The 20,207-nt window shown below is 34.5% G+C and overlaps 1 protein-coding gene across 1 annotated transcript in view; it reads right to left on the minus strand.

The window, feature by feature from the left end:
• LOC114732734 (uncharacterized) overlaps window positions 1-20,207 on the minus strand; it is a 44,163-nt gene that overhangs the window by 6,843 nt on the left and 17,113 nt on the right. Inside the window, exons 3-13 of the mRNA XM_028920069.1 lie at window positions 19,196-19,264; window positions 18,971-19,056; window positions 18,441-18,507; window positions 6,068-8,875; window positions 5,557-5,817; window positions 4,626-5,357; window positions 2,803-3,636; window positions 2,684-2,716; window positions 2,495-2,585; window positions 2,157-2,419; window positions 568-1,281 (exon numbers count right to left, since the gene is read on the minus strand). Coding sequence (XP_028775902.1) covers window positions 568-1,281; window positions 2,157-2,419; window positions 2,495-2,585; window positions 2,684-2,716; window positions 2,803-3,636; window positions 4,626-5,357; window positions 5,557-5,817; window positions 6,068-8,875; window positions 18,441-18,507; window positions 18,971-19,056; window positions 19,196-19,264 — 5,958 coding nt within the window. The remainder of the gene's footprint in view (window positions 1-567; window positions 1,282-2,156; window positions 2,420-2,494; window positions 2,586-2,683; window positions 2,717-2,802; window positions 3,637-4,625; window positions 5,358-5,556; window positions 5,818-6,067; window positions 8,876-18,440; window positions 18,508-18,970; window positions 19,057-19,195; window positions 19,265-20,207) is intronic.

Raw genomic sequence — 20,207 nt, forward strand, 5'->3', positions numbered from 1 at the left:
TGCATGAAAGAGCAATTAACAAAGAAATTATAGTTCTTCAAATACCTTCCTCGAGTTAGATTGCAGATGGTTTTAGTAAACCTATTTCTAGTTCATTGTTTGATAATTTCAAGTATAATCTTGTTGCAAGGGGTAAATTGAATTGGGGGGGGGATATTAGAGATAGTTAAGTAATAGATTATGTAACTAATTAAGTTATGCTTAGTCAGTGAGTTGTATACAGCTGTCATTCTCTAATGGCTCTATATATTGTACCCTCTTATCATATCAATACACGTATCATCCAGCTTAGCACTCTCTCTCTCTCTCTAAATTCCTTCAATGAAAGCATATATCTTTAGTCAAAAGCACTCAACACATTGTTAAATTAGTGAATTGAATGATTGGTGATCAATTCTATATGCATTGTTAAGTGAGAAGCAAGTGATGGATAACATGCATGAGCAAACTTAATTAAAACTTTATTCACATGGAAAATTATTATAAAAGAATGCATTTCCATATATGGTACAAGTTATCATAACAAGGATATTCTTTCTATAATTATATACATACATGCATACATACCTCTTCAGATATGGAAAGCGACTGCTGCATTGAGACTCTTCCTTGGCTGCTCCAATGCTGTGTCTTGAAGAGCTTTACTTTTCCAGAATTCCGAATATCTAATTCCCTCAATAATGGACAAAGTAAACTATGATATCTAGCAAAAAATCCCTCCATTTCATTTAAGTTCCAAAGTACCAATGAGGTCAAGCGATCAAACTTAAACCTGACTGGATTGCTCAAGATTCCTTCTTCCTCTGAAACTATTTGTTTCATCCTCCCTGCATTCTTTATGGTAATATCTTCAATGTGAACCGCGTGCATTGCAATGGATAATGGAAAAAGGTATTCCAAGTTATTGCAGTTTTCAACACACACATGCAACAATTTGTGAAAAGGAAGGTTTTCTTTAGGATCTGTGCTCCAAATTTGTTTCAACTTTGACAATCGAAGTAGAGTTAATTTCTGTAGTCCTGCTGTATCTTCTGCACTGCCGGTCTCACAGCTGATTTCGAATAAGACTTCTACTGAGTTACAGTCAATAACTATCAATGTCTCTAGACTTCTAAATGCTCTTTCCATATATGATGGAAATATCTTATCAAGTTTCTCACATTTTGAGACATGCATGGTCTTAAGGCTGCTAATGGAATTTGAAGTAAAGAAGGGGTGCCAAATTGTCTTCAATTTCGGCATGTCCTTTATTATTATTGTTTCCAAATTGGAAAAAAGAACCTGCCATATACATGTATGCCCAAAGGAAAAAATTAGATAACATATTTACAAGTACTCCCACGTATATGAACACTGTGTCATGAAGACAAGTCAAATAAAGAGGATACATCTCATTAGCAATGGGTTTTTCAAAATAGAGCATACTTTTCCAACATGCGACTATTTTCCAAGACCCAATGCTACATTTGTAATATAAGAATAAAAATATTTTTTCATCAAATTTGGTTAAGATTATTACAAGAAAGAAAATCAAGTGCATAATTTTTTGGCTTGCAAGATTAAATTATTAAATTGTAAATAAATTTATTTCTTTTTAATTTGGCATCAAAATTAAGTCATTGCAAACTCGTGTTAAATTCTTATAACAAATAGTTTGAGTTGAATTATAAGGGACCCACATCAGTGGAATGTATGTGGATATGTGTGAGTACCTAGGTTAAGATGTATGGGTTTTGGATTGCCACCTATAGGTGGTTTTGTTAGAGTCTCACAAATTCATTTAGCCGGAAAAAAAATGGCATTATAAAGGACTTCGTATGGCACATAAAACAAAAAAACATAAGGCTATGAAAAGAGTTCATAAATCATGTTGTGAAGGACAAGGAATGAGGTTAATTAAGAAGAGTAAGGCTATGAAATGAAGACAGCACACCAACATAAAACTATTAGTTATAAATTATAAATCTATATCACTTATTAAAAATCTTCACTAGTCACATTATTAACGATTGAGTATAAATATAGATAGCTTATTTTTATTTCCCAAAATTTGCATGTATATATATTTTTCATTATTTGTGCAAATTACTTGGTACAGATAATACTATTCTCATGTATTTATTAGGTAATATGAACAAAAAAGCAAGGTTTCATACCTGTCCAGCGGAATACATTGGTCGTTGATGATGGATATCACCCTCATTTGTTGTTCCCCTAAAGCCTTGACTGTTATCAGAAGAAATCTCCCCCAATTTTTCAAAACTCCAAATATGTTTGAGCTCAGGTAGACCAGAGAGATTTATTACTTTCAAATGAATGCTCATGTTTTCCATTTCTCCTTCATTCATATTGGGTAATTCAATCAGAGCTTCCAGTGAATCACACTCACTTACTTCAAGCTTATCCAAGTTGGACAATACTTTCAACAAATTTAAAGGCAAAAGGACTTTCGATAGAAAGTCACATTTGTGTACTTTTAAAATTTTCAAATTACCAAACATTTCATGCTTAACATGGCTATACCAGACGTCTGCTAACTCAGGATATTGAGATAGCTCCAGATGTTCGAAACTACGGAATGCTACCTGCAATGGTACATAGGGTTAATAGAATGTAAAAAATGATTATCTTTTTCTCCATGTTTATAAAGGTTGTTTTTGTTAGATTAAAACATACCACATACCCAAACATTCAAGAACACATTAAGCAATAGAAGCTGACAATTAATTAAGATTATATAGAAATAGTATTCCTTTCCTTCATATGTGATGAGATCCATAACTGCTTAAAATAAAATCATACCTTGTCATGGAACATCTTGTTCAATGTACTATTTATGTCACCTTCACAAAACCATTTTACATCTTGTTGGTATGTCAGTATCTCTCGAAGCAATGGTGCACTTGTGTCCGTCACAGAGAAGCTCTCCATTCTTGCACATTGCCTTATTACAAGTTTCTCCAGTACTGGAAGCTTCAAGCCACAGTTACTACTAGAGCAAAATATTTTGAGTTTTGGCAAAGATTCAAGTCTCAAAACTTTTAGACAGTTGAATGTAATTTCATTTGTGCTTTCCCTTCCTTCTTCTACCACAATTTGCTCAATTGAATCACACTCTCTTACTATCAGTTCTGTTAACTTTACCAGACTTCTTGCTGTCGAGGAGGTAATCAAATAAATCAATCCATTACAATTATGCACAGCTAAAATTGACAGTTGATTAAAGGTTACTGAAGAAGGCACCAAGCTCTTCAAATTAGAACATAGATCCACATATAGGCGTTCTAGAACATCAAGAACCGGGTCTAGTTGGAATCCTTCTCTACAAATATGCTGGAGTTCATTCAATTTATATAATGTCAACTTCTTCAGCCTTGTTTTGATCTCACTGTCTCCACTCTCATCTTGAAGCTTTTCGTTCGGGAATATCACCTTGAAAGAATTCTCTTGAATGGCTAGCCACTCAAGGCTGGATATATTTTGGAGAAACCAATACGGAGAAGTACCTTGAGCATCTTCTAATTTGTACAACACTAGAACTTTGAGTTTGCAGAATTGGTCCCTTGGAACTTCCGATCGTAATATCATGCTAGCATCCTCATTGTTTAGAACTAACATCTCTAAGTTGTCAATCACCTATGCCATAAACAAGGACAAAAAATGTTGATCATTAAGCCTCTGGTCCCCAACAATGTCATAGAAGAGAAAGTGTCATATAATAATAACAACATACTCAAGAATATAATTAAGTAACTTGTAGGTGACCAATTATCAGCATGCTAATATTTAGATTTGAAGAGACCTTTAGACATGAAGTTAAATATTTGGAGAGAAAATAAATATTATAAAGCATGTTGGAGTTATTAATAAAAAAAACAAGAAACAAGACTGTAGGGAGTGTAAGGTTAAATAGGCAGCTGACTAGGGTTCTACTCTGTCCAAGGCCTCTACTATATACGTGTATGATAAGAATGGAAAACCCACAATAAGTAAAGGTATTATTGATATTTTTGCTGGTAGGCCCCAATAAAAATTGTGTTAGATCGGGGTCAATGTAAATGGTAACAAGTATAAAGTGAAAAATAAATGAATAATAGTCTATCAAAAAAATTAAGATAGTGGATGGTTTCCATATGTTTTCTAAATTGAGGGTAATGAGAGAAGCTTTAACAATAGAAACTAATAAGCCCGTATAAGTGTTAAGCTATGTGAACATTATTTGGTCAGAAAAACTATATGAAAATTATATTCTTTTTTAAATACATGCATTATAAGAGATTGTATTCACAATACCTGCAATAATTGCTACTGCTGAAACAAGTTCTTCAAAATTAAAAGTATTTATATCATATTTAAGATGAATTACATTATATGGATTAACAATATTGTCAATATGAAATTAAAATGTGATAACTACTTAATTACAAGACCTTGATAAGTGATTTTGAAATAAAGGAACTAGAAAAGTAATATAAATATTAGTAAGTTATATAGACCTAAGTGTTTTTAAGTGACTTTGCCTAGAGTACAGGAATTCCTAGACACATTTTTAAAAACCAACACATAGAAAAAATATGATTAACTATATCTTTTTTTTTTTTTAAAAAAAAAGGGATGAGTTATACCTCTTCAAGTGTGAGGAGAGGCTGTTTCATTGAGACCAGGAGATTGTCATGACAAAGTCTTTCTTGGCTACTTGTGACTTGTGTCTTGAACAACTTCAATTTTCCACAATCGTAGACACTCAATTTTTTCAATGATGCACAAGATAAACTATGATTTCCAGCACAAAATCCCTGCAAATTTGGTAAACACCAAAGTACCACTGAGGTAAGTTGATTGAACACAAATTTTACAGGATCGTCTAAGGGTTCTTCTTTATTGGAAACGATCTCCTTTATCATTTTAGCTCGCTTTATTATAATTTGTTCAAGTAGAGGTAGGTTTGTCATGGCTATGGAGAATGGGAAAAGGTACTCCAAATCACCACAGTCTTCAACACGCACAACTTGCAAGTTCTTAAAGCAAAGAGTACTTGATTGAGAACCTCTGCTCCAAATTTGCTTCAACTCTGGCAATCGAAGTAGTGTGATATACTTGAGCTGTGTTGTATCATCTGCATTGACACCCAATTGGAATATCTCTTTCACTGACATACAGCCTTCAACCTTCAATGTCTCCAGAATTGCAAATGCTCTATTCATATATTCTGGAAATATTTTCTCAATTTTTTCACAATTTTTGACTTCTAACTTTTTAAAGCAGGTCAAGGAATTTGAAGCCAAGACAGGATGCCATATCATCTTTAAGTTCTGCATGTCTTTTATTATTATTGCTTCAAGTTTGGGAAAAAGCACCTGTGATATCCAATTGCAAGGTTAAGAGTGAATAAAACAATAAAATGTAAATTAGTTAAGTGTATGATACTCTGATATACAGAGAGAAGGAGAGAGGTTGTTGATATTGAATTTCAACCTCATATACAAAATCAAACTACTACTGAAAAAAATGACTGCAACTAATCAATAAAATATTTGTGATTTAAATTGAATTTACCTCTTCTAGTGGAACGCCATTTATCTCCTCTGTGGCGATTATCTCCTCCATCATATCACATTTACTTATTTCAAGTTGCTTGAGATTTGAAAGTCTTCCAACCATGGAAGATGAGAATAAACACTTTAAGCCACTACAATCCTCTACAGTCAAGTTGGCCAAATTTTGGAACAAATAGGGCGCAGAAGACTGATTGTCATCCCAAATCTTTTTCAAATGCAAAGTACTCAACTTCAAAGTCTCCAATTTAGAAAGTTTAACCTGTGAAAATGGTTTGAGTTTTACCGTGATAATAAGAAATACACAATAAAATAGTATGAATCAACCATGTTCTAAAATCTAATGTTAATGTAGTGAATTTTGATTGACCATGAATGGATATCCAAAAAAGTTGACATCATTTATTTATAAGAGGATGCTAATAAAATTCTTATTTGATAAAAAATTAAAGTAAAATCTCATTTTGTAAATAAATCATTGGATATTATATACAAAATATTAAAGAATATACCTTGGCGCTAAAAAATGGTGTTGGAGTATCAGCACTCAACGAGTTTTGCTCAGTTCTCAAGGAGAAAAAATCATCAATGGCTGGCAAATGTTGTAAAGTCAATGAGCGCAACGGAAGAAAGTCAATCTTGTCATCAATAGTTTTGCCGCCATCTTCACTTTCTACTAACACAATGTTCTTCATAGTACTGCACTCAGAAACTTCAATCTCAACAAGTTGAGAAAAAGCTTTAACCATTGAAATAGAGAAGAGATATATCAATTGGTGGCAACTTTTAACTTTGACAACCTTGAGTTCTGCAAAAAAATTATCCCTGATTGGACCATTACATATCTTTACCAAATTACTAAGATTGTGAAGTACCAATGTCTCCAACTTTGGGAACAAAATATGAGTACGGTTCCTTCCCACTGAGTCGATAATATGCTGAATTTCATCATTATTTTGGATGTGAAAATGCTTTAGCAATGGAAATCCTTCACCATTCAATTCGAAAAGCACATTTGAAATGCCGCTTACTCTATCCAAGTATAAATCGTCCACTTTTTTAATCAATGTTTTGATCCCACGCTCCCAATGAATACTAGTATCCAACTTCACCTTTAGCAACCTCGAGATGTTTCTATTGCTTGACCATTCCCATATGTCCCCAATAATAACCTTATATCTTTCTAGGTTGTCGAATGGTATGTCCTTGGGCAAAAGCCAAGCCTCACGGACTTGAATTTCCAGAGCAGTCAAGCCAGTTAAATTGCTGAGCTTAGTGAGACTGGCATTTCTCTTTTGCTTACTTGAACTTTCCACCTCCCAATTAACTGTGGCATTGCCAATATATAGTTCCTCTATTTTGGCCAATTTGCACAAAATGTTGGGTAGGGTAGCCCCAATTCCAGATTTGCTCAAATCTAACATTCTAAGCTTAGTCAACCGCTTTATTTCACTTGGGAACTCTTCTATAGATGAATGGACTAAGCTAAGAATTTCTAATTTTTTCAATGCACCTATTCCAGTCATATCCTTTAGTGAACAACTATCCAAACACAATGTTTTGAGTTTGGTCAAGGATAAGAGAGATATAGGTAACGAAGACATGATGATTCCTGTCAAATCTAATGCTTCAAGTTTTCGCATCCCCTCAAAAAAGGAATCTGGAATTTCTAAAGTACGATTATCCCTGCTGTTTATCAGGAGAAATGTGAGGCGAGGACAATCTAATCTTTCAGGTAGCTTTTGGATGCAACAACGTTGCAAGATAATCTGGGTACAACTTTCAAGAATACCTTTTTTTGGCCAATCCTGTAACTTAGCATTACTTTTACTGAAAACATACGTTGAGGCGATTGAGTTGGCTACTCCACGAAAACTGTTATGCATTTCGATCATTCCCGCTCTTGCATCATCATCAACCAACAAGCAAGATGCCTTCAGCTCACCAATTATTCTATAAAGCCTAATCCTTGCATCCTCAATGGTATTTATACATTTGAATATACCCAAACCAATAGCATATTTCAACAAGTCATTAAAGAGTATGGATGTTCCATGCACACCACAAAGCAAGAATACTTTTTTTGCTTCATCTTCTAACCGATTCAAATTGAATTCCAGAGATGAAAGCATGGAATTATCCCTTTTTAGATTGTTCAAGGTATCTTTCCAAAAATGAATGTCCTTATTGTATTTTAGTGCCTTTGCATTTGTGACGATCAAAACGGGCAAGCCTCCACACCTTTCAACCACTTGGGTTGCTACAATTTGAAAATTCGTATCTTTAACAACATCACCAACCATGGTTTCAAACAAGCTCCAAGATTCTTCACCATTCAAAAGTTGAAGGCAAAAGTTTTTTTGAGTTTCATTCTGTTGTAAAATATCTTGGCTTGTTGAAGTCAATAATAATTTGCAACCCTTGTAATCATCTTTTTGAGGAACTCCCACCTTTTCTGAATTAATTTTTCCCCATACATCAAAAGAAGGGATTCCTAAATTCTCCACATCAATTTTCTCCCGTAAATCTTCTAGTATGATGAGAATAGTTTTCTCTTTTTTAATCCTCTCACATAAGAGGTTGGCTCTTCCAATTGATGAGGTCATCTTTTTCAAAGTCTGGAGCCCTAACTGTTCTGCTATCTCTTCTTGAATTGTTTCAAGATTTGTTTGGGATATAGTTACCACAACCACTACATCAAACAACTTGTCATCCTCAACTTGTTTGGCAACTTCTTTAACTAGAGTGGTCTTTCCCACTCCATCTATCCCATAAACCCCAATTTTGCTTACCTTGGGGTCCTTTAGAGACAACACAACCTCTTTCTTGACTGAATTTCTTGACTCAAGCATACCACTTCCTATAGGAGAAGAAAAGTTGTTTATTATATTCAAATGCGGAACATATCCAACTCCTTTATCAAAATTCCCCTTTCCCTTCATTTCAACAATGGTGCTTAGCATTTCCTTTGCTCTTCTCCCAATTTGATGTTGCGACTTAAAGTTAGGAAAAGACCATTTCCAACACCGTATAGTAGCATGAGGTTCATCTTCACAAAGTTTCTCTACTTCTTCCAAGGTCTCAATAACACCTTCTTGCCATTTTAGGACGTCAGCTTGAATCTCTTTTCCATTTCTTTTTTCATCTTCAACTTCACGATCGATACGTTTTTTTGTTGCCTCCATCTCGTCGACTTGATCCTTTAGCTCCTTCAAATTGTTTCTATAGCATAATAAATATCCGACTTGCCTTCCAATGGGTTCCACAGTAAGCTCTACTATTTTTCCAACAACAGAAATGAGAATGTCCATTCTTACTTCCTGAACATGACAAGAAAATTTAATGCTTGAATAAACAAAGCACGGATGAGAAGGATTGAGCGAATGTTGAAAGAAATATTTGTAATACCAAGGCTATGTAGCTAATAAGTAGATGAACCCCAAGACAAAGAAATCCATTCAATAGGCATTTTAACTACCCAAAGGAAAATATCTTGTATTCTAGTTCACTGGCCGAAAAGGAATTGAAGAGCATACTATTCTAAAAGAGGAAAGAAAAATTAAATGGTAATGGAACTTTGAAGAAAGAATGCATAGGGGAAAAGTGAAAAGTCTAGCGGAATGTTTTGACTTTTGTAACTAAGCAAGATTTTTTCGTCAAAAGACTAATCGTTAAAAACATCTCCTCATGATATTTCTCTTTACATCTCTTATTGTTATTTATTTGTTTTTAGTTTTTAGTATTACCCCAGATATTTCTTAAAACTACTTGTCACTTAATAGCCTGTTTGGATCTGCCTATATAAGCACTTATAAGCACGTTTCATGTTAGTTGAAATAAAACTCTCCTCACATACTTACTTCATATTTATTACGATTGTAAAACTACTTAAAAATGATTCCCAATGGAAGAGAAATGGTTTTACTTCAAGATTGGTATCCCAAGGATGCCCCACAATAGGAATTGCTTCACCTTTCAACTACTGAGCTTCGGATCGGAGGCATTATATTTTGGGGAGAACCACCTAGGATTTACAGTTCTTAATATGCGTATAAGTGAGATCAATACCATTTATTTACCCTGACACCTTAAGGTGTAACGTTGATTGGTATTCCTTTTAACTTGCACAATTTTTTCGTCCTAACTTTATTTGATGCAAAACTTTGTCCCACTCTCAATGACAATTGAATCTTGAGGTTAGCTTTATGTGAAGATGAAATGCTAAATTATTTAGCATCTTGTTTCTTTGGGTCGCTGCACATATTCCATGGCCTTGAAATTTTACATAATAAATTGAGTCCTGATTCCTCTTCGGATACCACCTCGGGCTAATTATGGCGTCCAATTAAGTAGGTTCAAGTTTAGGATCCTTCTTTCTTTGTTCTTTTTTTCTAGGCCAGGGTTTAGGATCTTTCTTTCACACAATGCTACTTCCCTAGAGATACTAATATTTTTAGCACTTTGTTACGGTACTCTTTATTTTCAACTCCCACAAGGGCCAATCTTCATTGTCAATTTACAATGATTGCTCGTATGCACTGATATATCCAACCATATTCTACTGAATATTAAAATCAAGGATATAGTTAAGAAAGAAAACTTAATCATTTCTTAGATTTTATAAAATAACTTATAAATAAAAAAATGAAAAACTTATCACCTCATATCTATGTCATCCCAAAAACATCATTTTTCGTTTTTCTCCAATTCCCATTCTTATCTATTTCATTTTTTGTCTCTCTTTTCCTGGAATTGTTGTAACATGACACTTTGATATCATTTGTAGCAAAAACAATAATAATAATTTTTAAAAAAATCAGGAAAAAGAATAAGTCACTATTATTTTTATGTTGCTAAAATAATGATTAAGAAACCAAAATTAAGAAATATCACTTAATTTTTATATATTGAGAATTTAGCGCTTCTATGTCACGCATGATGTAAGAAAAATTCAGTACTTGCTTCAGTTCATTTATTTTTAGTTTTGTGCACTTAAATTGTTTTTATATTTTATTTTATTTATAAGCTATTTCATAAAATTTATATTTTTATTTATTCTTTAATAATACCTTTGAGTTAATATTGTTGAGTGATTATGACAAAGATAGTAGGAAGTAATAAGTGCATATTTTATAGTTAAATAGGAGCAAATTTTATAATCAAATTTAAACATTTAACAAATTTCTAAGCAGGCCATAAGGACTTATTAGGAATTTATAAATATTGTTAAATGACTAGAATGTCCCTCTTTAATTAAAAAGAAAAATTATTAGTGAAATTATACTTTTAGTCTTTTAATAACTTTGTACAACGTTTTAATTTGGTCATTTAACTTTGAAAAGTATATTTTTAGCTTTTCAACTCTAAAACTATTAACAAAAAATGATGGTACTAAGTTCTTGAATATTGATAAAATATTTTCATATACTAACATATCATGTTTAATTTTAAAAAAAACCATATTTATTACCAAAAAATATCATGTATTTTTTAAAGATAAAGAACCAAACTGAAACTTTGGATAAAATTAAAGAACCAAATGTTTAATTTTGCCTTAATTATTTTACCTTTCCCAACTCCCCAAAGTTTCTTTATCACTTATGATTATTTTTTGAAACAAAAAGAATAAGTAATTTTACAGTGTTCAAAAATTATATATATAACCTTCAAAAATATTTCAATAAAATATTTTAAATTAAAAACACAAAAATAAATTACGTTAAAATATTTTTAATTAAATAATTAAAATAGCTACATTTTATTTCTTAAGCAAGTTTGGAAAATTCAGTCCAAAAACGTAAATCATAGGAACTCAATATTAAATATTTATTGTAATTAAAATATTATAAAATATTAAAATAAATGTTTGAAACCTGAAAATAAAAAATATTTATGTCAAGAATATTTATATGGCAATTTAAATTTTTTTAATAAAATATTTTTGAAGTTTGTTATATATTTTAAACAGGGTAAAATTACTTATATGATTTTTTTGTCCCAAAAATTAATCATTAGAGAGGAGAGATTATTTGGGAGGGGTAAATCAATTTTTTAATTATGGAGGGATATACTGGTCATTTAAGAACATTTAGAAATTCTAATTAAGCATCACATCCTAATTAAAAATTTGTTAAAAGTATAGGCCTGAATTTGAATTTAGATGTTTCAGCTTGATTAAATGAGGATTCTCCCTAGATTATATATAAAAATATTTTATAGTTATTTTATTTAATTTATATTATATTATATATTTTTTCAAAATTTAACTATTCAGATAGTGAGGAACAGAGGGCAAGGGCGAAAGTGATCTGGACGGTGAGAATCAAAGCGAAGGCTTTCCATTCAACGAACAAACATCAAGAAACAGATCAACTGGGGTCCGAGGAATATTGAGCATACAAATGGAGGTTTCCAATTCTCGTTTAAAGAAAAGTTTCTTAGCCTGTGGGACTTAGGGCTTCTCGAACTAAATACGCTAGCCAATGATGCTCTCAATGCTTGGAAGCATTACTTTACAAAGATGAGCAAAAAGAGAGTTGATAACACGAAAGGTGAAGAGGAAAATACGAGTCGGAGGAAGAGGATGTAGACGTGTGGATGAAAACTGGGAGGTGTCATAAATCGAAGGTCTCGGAGGACGAGTATGTGGCTTGGTGCAAGCCATATATGAATTAATTGATCATCAAGCTCTTATGGAAGTCCTTCTCTGTTGGTTTCACAAGATAAATATTGGCAAGGATGTGGAGTCTGTATCGACATATCAAGGTGACACTATTGAATAATGGGTACTATATAGTCTCTTTCCTCACTATTGAGGATGCGCTCTGCAAGAGGGTCCATGGACAATTGCAGATCACTATTTGTTGGTGCAGTGATGGGGACCAAATTTCAATGCCTAGGAAGCTAATAACTGAACTCTATACTGGTGAATCTCTTAGAAGGATTAGGAATGTTGTTTGGAAAACTCTCAAGATTGATTGCACCATAGCTTTGTCAAAGGTAGTTTTTCTCGTATCTGCGTAGAGCTCAACCTTCACCATTGGAATATCTGTGCTTTCATTGTGGCAAGTATCGGCACCATATGGCTTAATGTCTGAATTGAATAATCAAGCAACCAATGGCCGATCCTAAGGGTCATAAGCATAGCTCACGAGCGACGATGGACTCAGGCAAGGCACTAGGACATCACAATGGTACGTTAGAGATTAGGGAAACCAGCAGAATCAAAGGAATTATCTATAAGCCTCAAATGCTAGTTAAATGCGATTGCTAGAAGAGGATACCAATGGAGAAGAGGAAAGAAATCTTGCAGAATCACGACCTTAATACGATTGGGAAGATTCATGGAGACCAGCAGCAGATAATTGGCTCGGCTCACTTGGAGAAAAAGAACGCTTAGGTTATTAACAAACGAATGGTGGTAAAAGTATCACGTGGGGATAATTCCAAGACTTTCACAGTTAGCATGAGCAATAAACAAGATTAGAAGTTCTAACATTTAAAAGAAACAAAAAAGCTAGGGCAAGAGTAAAAGCACGTGGAAAAGAGAATATTAAAGTGCAAGCACGTGTCCAAGAACCAAAAGAAGTAGGCACTGGCAAGGAAACTCATTCAATTATCCCAATATCTGTCTTGCAATATGGGCCACTAGAGCAATAGCCCACAGAGAGCTCCATTAGAATGCAACATGAAGATAACTGGAGGGCTTGGGCTCGCGAATGGATTAATGGAGTTAGAATGGAGCAGAGCATTCAAATAGCTTTGGGCTCCACTATGGGAATAGATGGATTGAATAATACATATCAAAATGCTCAATGAGGAGATCTTGACAATGGATGTGAGTGAAGATATTGTGGCTGATCAGAGGCTTTCTATCTCTTGACTTACATGGCTGAACCATAAATTTCATTTTCTTTGGGCGTGTGAGTTGACAAATTTTCACTCTCTTGATTTTGTTGCTCGATGTGAGCAAGGTGTAGTGGCAGAAAAGTTGAGAACATTGCTAATTCACTGGGCTTTTCGTATAAAGAGATGGTTGTAGTTCAAGGCTTTAAAGGGAGATATGGTGTCTTTGGTTAGATAAGATTCATCGAGTGGAGGTCTTGGAAACAACAATATATCCACCTCTACATCGAAAATCACCACCTCTAATCTTAGAGATATTTGTAGTATATGCTAGTCCTATGCGTGCCTGCAGACGGGACACTTGGAACAGACATTGAAGTATTGAAAGGATGGTTCCAGAGACCTAAGTGTCCGGGTGGTGACTTCAACACCACCTCAGTGTACCCTGCACGTAGATCTAATGTTGAGAATAGGGGCCCAGAGAAAGAAATCCAAAGGTTTATAGGGGACTTGGGCTTGAATGACTTGAAGTACCATGGTCCACGATTTACATTGCAGAGAACTAACGTTAAAAGCAAACTTGATGAAATGCTTAATTTGAATATCTGGATGGAGACCTTTTTAAACACTAGCACATTTTCCTTGGTACAAGTCGAACCATAGGCCCATTTTGTCGAAAATAGAAGGTACGACAACATCAAGACGGGAGAGTAAGCCATTTAGATTCCTTGTAGCTTGGGTGCTGCATAATGAGTTTGAAAGCTTTGTGAAGCAGGAATGAAGGTCATCATCCCATGCATGGAATGAGAATTTTACAGCTTTCCCTGCGGCATGCCGAAACTAGAACACCAAAGTCTTTGATCATAATAATACAATGAAAAGGAAGCTAATAAACAGACTTATAACAATATTGCTAGAACAGAAATGAAGTATGGCCTGATAGATGAGCTTTGAAGACTTCAAGGGTATCTATGGAGTGAACTTAAGGAAATCTTGGTGCAAGAGTCACTCATATATATAGGCTCAAAAGGCCTGGAGTGCAAGGTAATCAATAGTGACAAAAACACCAATATTTTCCATATTAGAGCTAGCAGGAGAAAGAAGAAAAACTTTCTGGGAATTATTTGCATGGAGGACGGGTAATGGTTATTTGAAAATGAAAATATAAAAGGAAAAGGTGACGAACTTTCTTGCTACTCTACTTTTAACTATTCAGAGATCCATCTCTTGTACTATCACTTACCTACAAGTTGATATAAATGAAATGCAATTCATGGGGTGTGAAGTAACAAATGCAGAAATTAAGGCAGCTCTCTTGACCAGACAGTCGTAATGCTTTGTTTTACCAAAGCCAGTGGAAGACTGTGGAGCGATCTATGCGTGATCTTATTAGATATTAGAGGGGGATTTAGAAGAAATAAAATCTATTAACCATACCTGCTAGTCTGAATTCTGAAAAAAGACCATCCGGAGGAGTTGAAAGACTTGCGTCCTAAAGCGTATGCAATGTTAATTTCTAGGTGATCACTAAGATAATTGCCAATCATTTTAAAGCAATAATGCCAAAAGCGATCATCGTCAACTAATATAGCTTTATCTAGGGATGACAGAGTGTTGACAATATTATTCTGATCCAACAACTCATTCATAGCGTGAGAACAATGAATGGTAGGAAGGGATTCGTGGCAATCAAAAAGACTGTCAATTAGAACTTTCTCAAAAAGTGTCAAGTGGAGCTACAAATAGGTAACTATTTGGTGCAAATCATATCCAAATATGTCCCCATACCAAGCATGAAACTGTTGTGGAATGGAGAAAAAGCATATAGTTTTGTCTCATCTAGATGGATTAGATAGGGAGATCCTTTCTCACTACTTGTTCATTATCTGCATGGAGAAATTAGCAGACTCGATGCAAGAACAAATAGAGAGCAAAAGTTGACACCCAATTCGATTACGTAAAAATGGCCCTCCTATATCTCGTTTACTTTTCATTGATGGCATGATTTTATGTGCAGAAGCTTCTATGCATCAAGTGGTTAAAATTGAAGATTGCCTCAGCACATTCTGTGAGAGCTTGGGTCTCAAGATGAACAGTAGTAAAACGCGATTTTCTTCTCAAAAAATATGAACCATAACCATAGAATGAAGCCGAATAATGCTTTGAGATTTCAAGATGCAACTGACTTGGGAAAATATCTGGGAGTTCTTCTCCATCATAAGTGGGTCACTAAGGACTGCTTTCAAGATGTAGTATACAAGGTGCGGAAATGACTAACCAACTGAAAAGAAAATAGCCTATAATTTCTTTGGTAGGACAATCTATTCTAGTTTCATCAATCACTTCAGCCATTCTAGGGCACACTACGCAAACTGTGACCATACCAATCGTGACTTCATTTGGCGCCCTATTGCGGAGCAAGAGAAACCAGGTTTATTTCTTGGGAAAGGGTATACTGAAAACAAGAATAATGGTGGGTTGAGCTTACTATAAGAAGCCAGAATCTAGCTTATGTGGCAAAGCTAGGGTGGGGGCTTATTAAACCATGAGATGAGTTATAGGTTAAGGTGCTCGTAGCAAGTACAAGTGTGGAGATGATTTATTACCGGCTATAGAGCAGAATAGGCTAGGATTAAACGTGTGGTCCGGAATCAAGTCCACTTGGAAGTATGTTACGGATTGATGTGTAATGGACTCAAATAATTAGAAAGTCAAATGGTGGCATGATCAAAATGGAAGTTTCACCATCAAATCTACCTACAATATGATCACAAATAACCAAGAAAGTCGAACATATATGGCAAATAACCCAGCGACTCAATACTACTCACTACTGCAAAATGTTTATACGGTTAGCTATGCCAAATCGGTTACTCACAAATGAAAAAAAATGCAAGAGATGGATGACTAATGAGAGTCATTGTATTGAGTGCAATAGCACCATTGAGGGCGTGCTTAACATCCTTAGAGACTATGCTGAAACTCGCAGGTTATGGCTCAAGATGATAGCCTCTTATGAGGCTTGAAGGCTCTGTAGCCTTAACTTGAGGGACTGGCTACACGCTAACTTGCAAAGTCAATTTGCCAAGGGATGAGAGGGGTGGAAGGAAACATTCCTAACTAGCTATTGGCTTCTTTGGTAGCAAAGAAATGAGCATATTTTCGAGGGCATGTTGATGAGCATGGAAAGCATGAGTCTCAAAACTCTCTATTCTCACAACTATCAATCAAGCGAGGTAAATCCTGGTGGGTGTAAAGTTGAATGGTCAAATTGTGCAAAACCAAAATGCTCATTGGGAGCCACCATGAGCTAGGTGTAAACTTGAATAGTCAAATTATGCAGAATAAGCGGAGTTGGCAGCGACGGGATTATCAAGAAAGATGCATGATAGATCTTTCTTGAAAGGGTATATGCACCACTTGTTTAAAGGGGATAGATTAGATGTTGAGTTACAGGCAGTCATGCTTGGTTTAAAAATGGCCTGGAATGTCGGGATGCAAAAACTTATTATTGAGTCTACTTCGATGAATAGAGAATCACTCCCAGTTTGGCTTAATCTTAAAGGTGAGATGCATGTTACATAGAGACTGAGAAGTGGAGTTAAACTACACTCCAAGGAATGCCAATGCTGTAGCTGATTGGCTTGCAAAACATGCTCTAAACATGGCACATGGATTTCATCATGTGAAAGTTGAGCAAAACTACACTAGGGATATTGGTTAGAGTTGTTTGAGACCTAGGCTCTTCTACTTGTGTATATATAAAAAAAAGATATGAAACAAAGGGGTAATTAGTTATAATTATATCTAAAATTTAAAAGCATAGAGACGTGGCAAAAGTTGATGAAATGGGGCATTTAATTGTAATTTTTGCTGAAGATTAAAAAAGACCTTGAGATTGTTTAGAGGTAGACCGATTTGTGAAACTTGTTCAGAGCCATAAGGACTTTCTCAAAAATGGAGCATATTGGTAAATATTTTTCATCATGTACATTTTCACAATTTTTTTGTATTGTTGATAGTATTTTGATAAAAATTCTAAAAAAATAGATGTGAAGGGATCGGACAATTAATTGTAACTTCTTCCAAAAATCAAAAGCATAAAGAAAAGAGAGCTTCAAATCATTCACTTTTGAATGATTTCTTTTTTTTTTAAAAAAAAAAAAAGAGTAGATGTCAGAATGGAAGTGACTCTACCCAAGAAGAAGAAATCAACTATTTCGTCTCTAGAACTGGAACAAGCCAGCATGTGGTACAGTCCGGGAAGAGACAAAAAGGCACAACATTATTGTTAGAAGACTAGGTTTAATTTCTTGTATCTTGAAACAAATCTAAAGGGAGCTATAGAAAGCTCTATTTCAAAGAAATAAAATGGTAGCTCGACAAACCTATGGTACAACCGCACCTTGATCTCCGCCAGTTGCTTGTGGAATGCCTCGATGGAGGAGATTGCGTACGGTTGAGAAATTCCAAGGGGATTGCGTGGTTAATGATTTGAAATTAAAGAAGCTTCTTAGAAAATAAATAAATAAATAAAGAAGCCAAGAGTGGAGGTGGCGGACCGTGTTTGGTTCGCGATGGCGGAGAGGAGATTGGAGGAGTTGTCATGACGACGTGGAGAGGTCAACGGTTAGGATTTTGGGGGTTCAATATGATGTTTATAACTAAATGGCCCTTCTCTTTTCTTCTCCCTTGAATTCGTCTTGTATAGCCACTTTCATTTTGTTTTCTTCATAGCATTCATCTTCGTTACCAGAAGTCTTTCAAGTTTAACTTACTAGAGGATGGAGGATGAAGATGGTGAACAGCAACACGGGTTTGAGAACTAACGGAGGTTAAGGTTTAGTAGTTAGCTTATATGTGGGAATTGCTCTCCGTTTTTAATATATGATGGGCAAAATTACACGACTAAATATTTTAGGTGATGGAGGTGCTGGGTGCATATTAAATCTTAAAGTATATTAGATTTAAACTATTTAAAAATATCAGATCTTATCAGTCCATAAACAATACTCCCAGACAAACAAATCCAAAAGTTACCTTGTTCGATGCGAGAAGTTGACCTTCCGGAGCTTGAGATGTATGTGTACAGGCAGCCACTAAAGTTCTGTATAAAGCAGATAGAGAAAAAGTTAGACAAGAAACATAGTATTGTTCGTAGCAATCCAAGTCCAAAATACTTAATCATCAACACAAAGAATTTACCTTTATGATTAGCACCACTTTCTTGTGTCACTGATAAAGCACAGATGAAGACAGCACCAAAACTTCTTAAACACATACTTCTTCTTCATCTTCTTCTTAGATTTTTATACATGACTGATCACAACAAAAGCAACGATATATGCAGAAAAATAGTAGCAAGAAAATAAATCTTTAAACCAGCTTTTTTTTTTAAAGATTTAATTCAGATCTAAAGACTTAAATACTTGCAAGCAGTCCAAAACGTTCTAAGGAAGAGTTCCTTTTTTTTTTTGTGAAAATGACAAGAAAGTAACCCACTTACAGAAGATAGAGTACATGAGAAGCTTGATTTGAATTGATTTCGTCAGCAACTTGAAGGAAGCTACCGAAGAAATCTGAAGAACACAGAGTGGTGATAACGAGTTTGAGAGGAATTAGAAACGATGAAAATGAGATCTCCAAGAAGAAGCAGCTGCAAACAATGCCAAATAAGTTATGCAATCACGATATTTGTAAGTGGAGAACTAACGAAAGAAGAAAAGAGAAAAGCATAACCACCCATATAGGACAAAGACCATGATTTTTATATTGAGCATATCTGCTTAATTAACTCGATCACCATCATTATCATCATCATCACCACCACCACAACCACCACCAGGGTGAAGGTGCAAAAATACCTTTTATAATGTCCAAAAAGAGCACATGATACCATAAAGAAATACCAGGAGCAAAAATACGTATGAACATTTTAAAACATAACAAAAGTGCCACTTCCGTTAACTCTTTGATGGGATATGAAAAGAAATAATTATGATTTTATTATAGTTCTAGAATACTTGAATTATCTAGGATATTTAGATTATTTACATTTTTAGGATTGATTTAGATTTCTCAGTATTTTATTATTTTATTATTAGGATTAGCTGTTGTTGTTATTTTTTTCAGTTTTATTATTATTTTAGTATAAGTAATTTTAGGTTTCTCATTAGACAGCAAACTTGATTATTGAATGATATTACAATTATCGTTTTCTGTCAATTGGTTTCCTCTTCTCCGTTCTCTATTTTTTTCTTCTCTGCTCTTTCTGATCTCTTCCCTTCCCCCTTTCCTTTTTCTGTTTTATATCAATTTAGCATTAGAACCTAGTTCTCTAGCTACTTCCTCACCTATTTAAAAAAATTTTCTTTTTTTCATCTACCGAACACCTCTTTCTCGAGCCACCGTCTCAAAAAAAAAAAAAAGGGGCCATCCCCAATCCCAGGTCTAACCGTCTCAACTTCTGATCACAAAACCATCAGCACCGTTCTACTTCTTTTGAGGAACACGGCCAAATCTAGAAGTTTCGCTACCAAAAGAGTCTCCATGCACTCTCACGCTCCGTCTGAATCTCTAAATCATCTAGAATTCAATTTTCGCAAAAATTACGCTCAACTTGTGAAAATTTCACTTTTGACCTGTTCAGCCATTCTTCAGTTATGGACCTTCCTGAAGCTACTGAAAGATTAGGGGTATATTTCTTTTTTTAGTTTTTTTATTGATATTTATTTGTTGTATTTAGAGAGAAGGAAATTTAGAAAGGAAAAAAAAAAGGGGAGAGCAAGAAAAGAATTATTATGTTAT

The sequence above is a fragment of the Neltuma alba genome, unplaced genomic scaffold (genome assembly GCF_004799145.2).
Source record: "Neltuma alba isolate B1F8T4 unplaced genomic scaffold, ASM479914v2 tig00012932_pilon, whole genome shotgun sequence".
In the NCBI taxonomy this organism is placed as follows: domain Eukaryota; kingdom Viridiplantae; phylum Streptophyta; class Magnoliopsida; order Fabales; family Fabaceae; genus Neltuma; species Neltuma alba.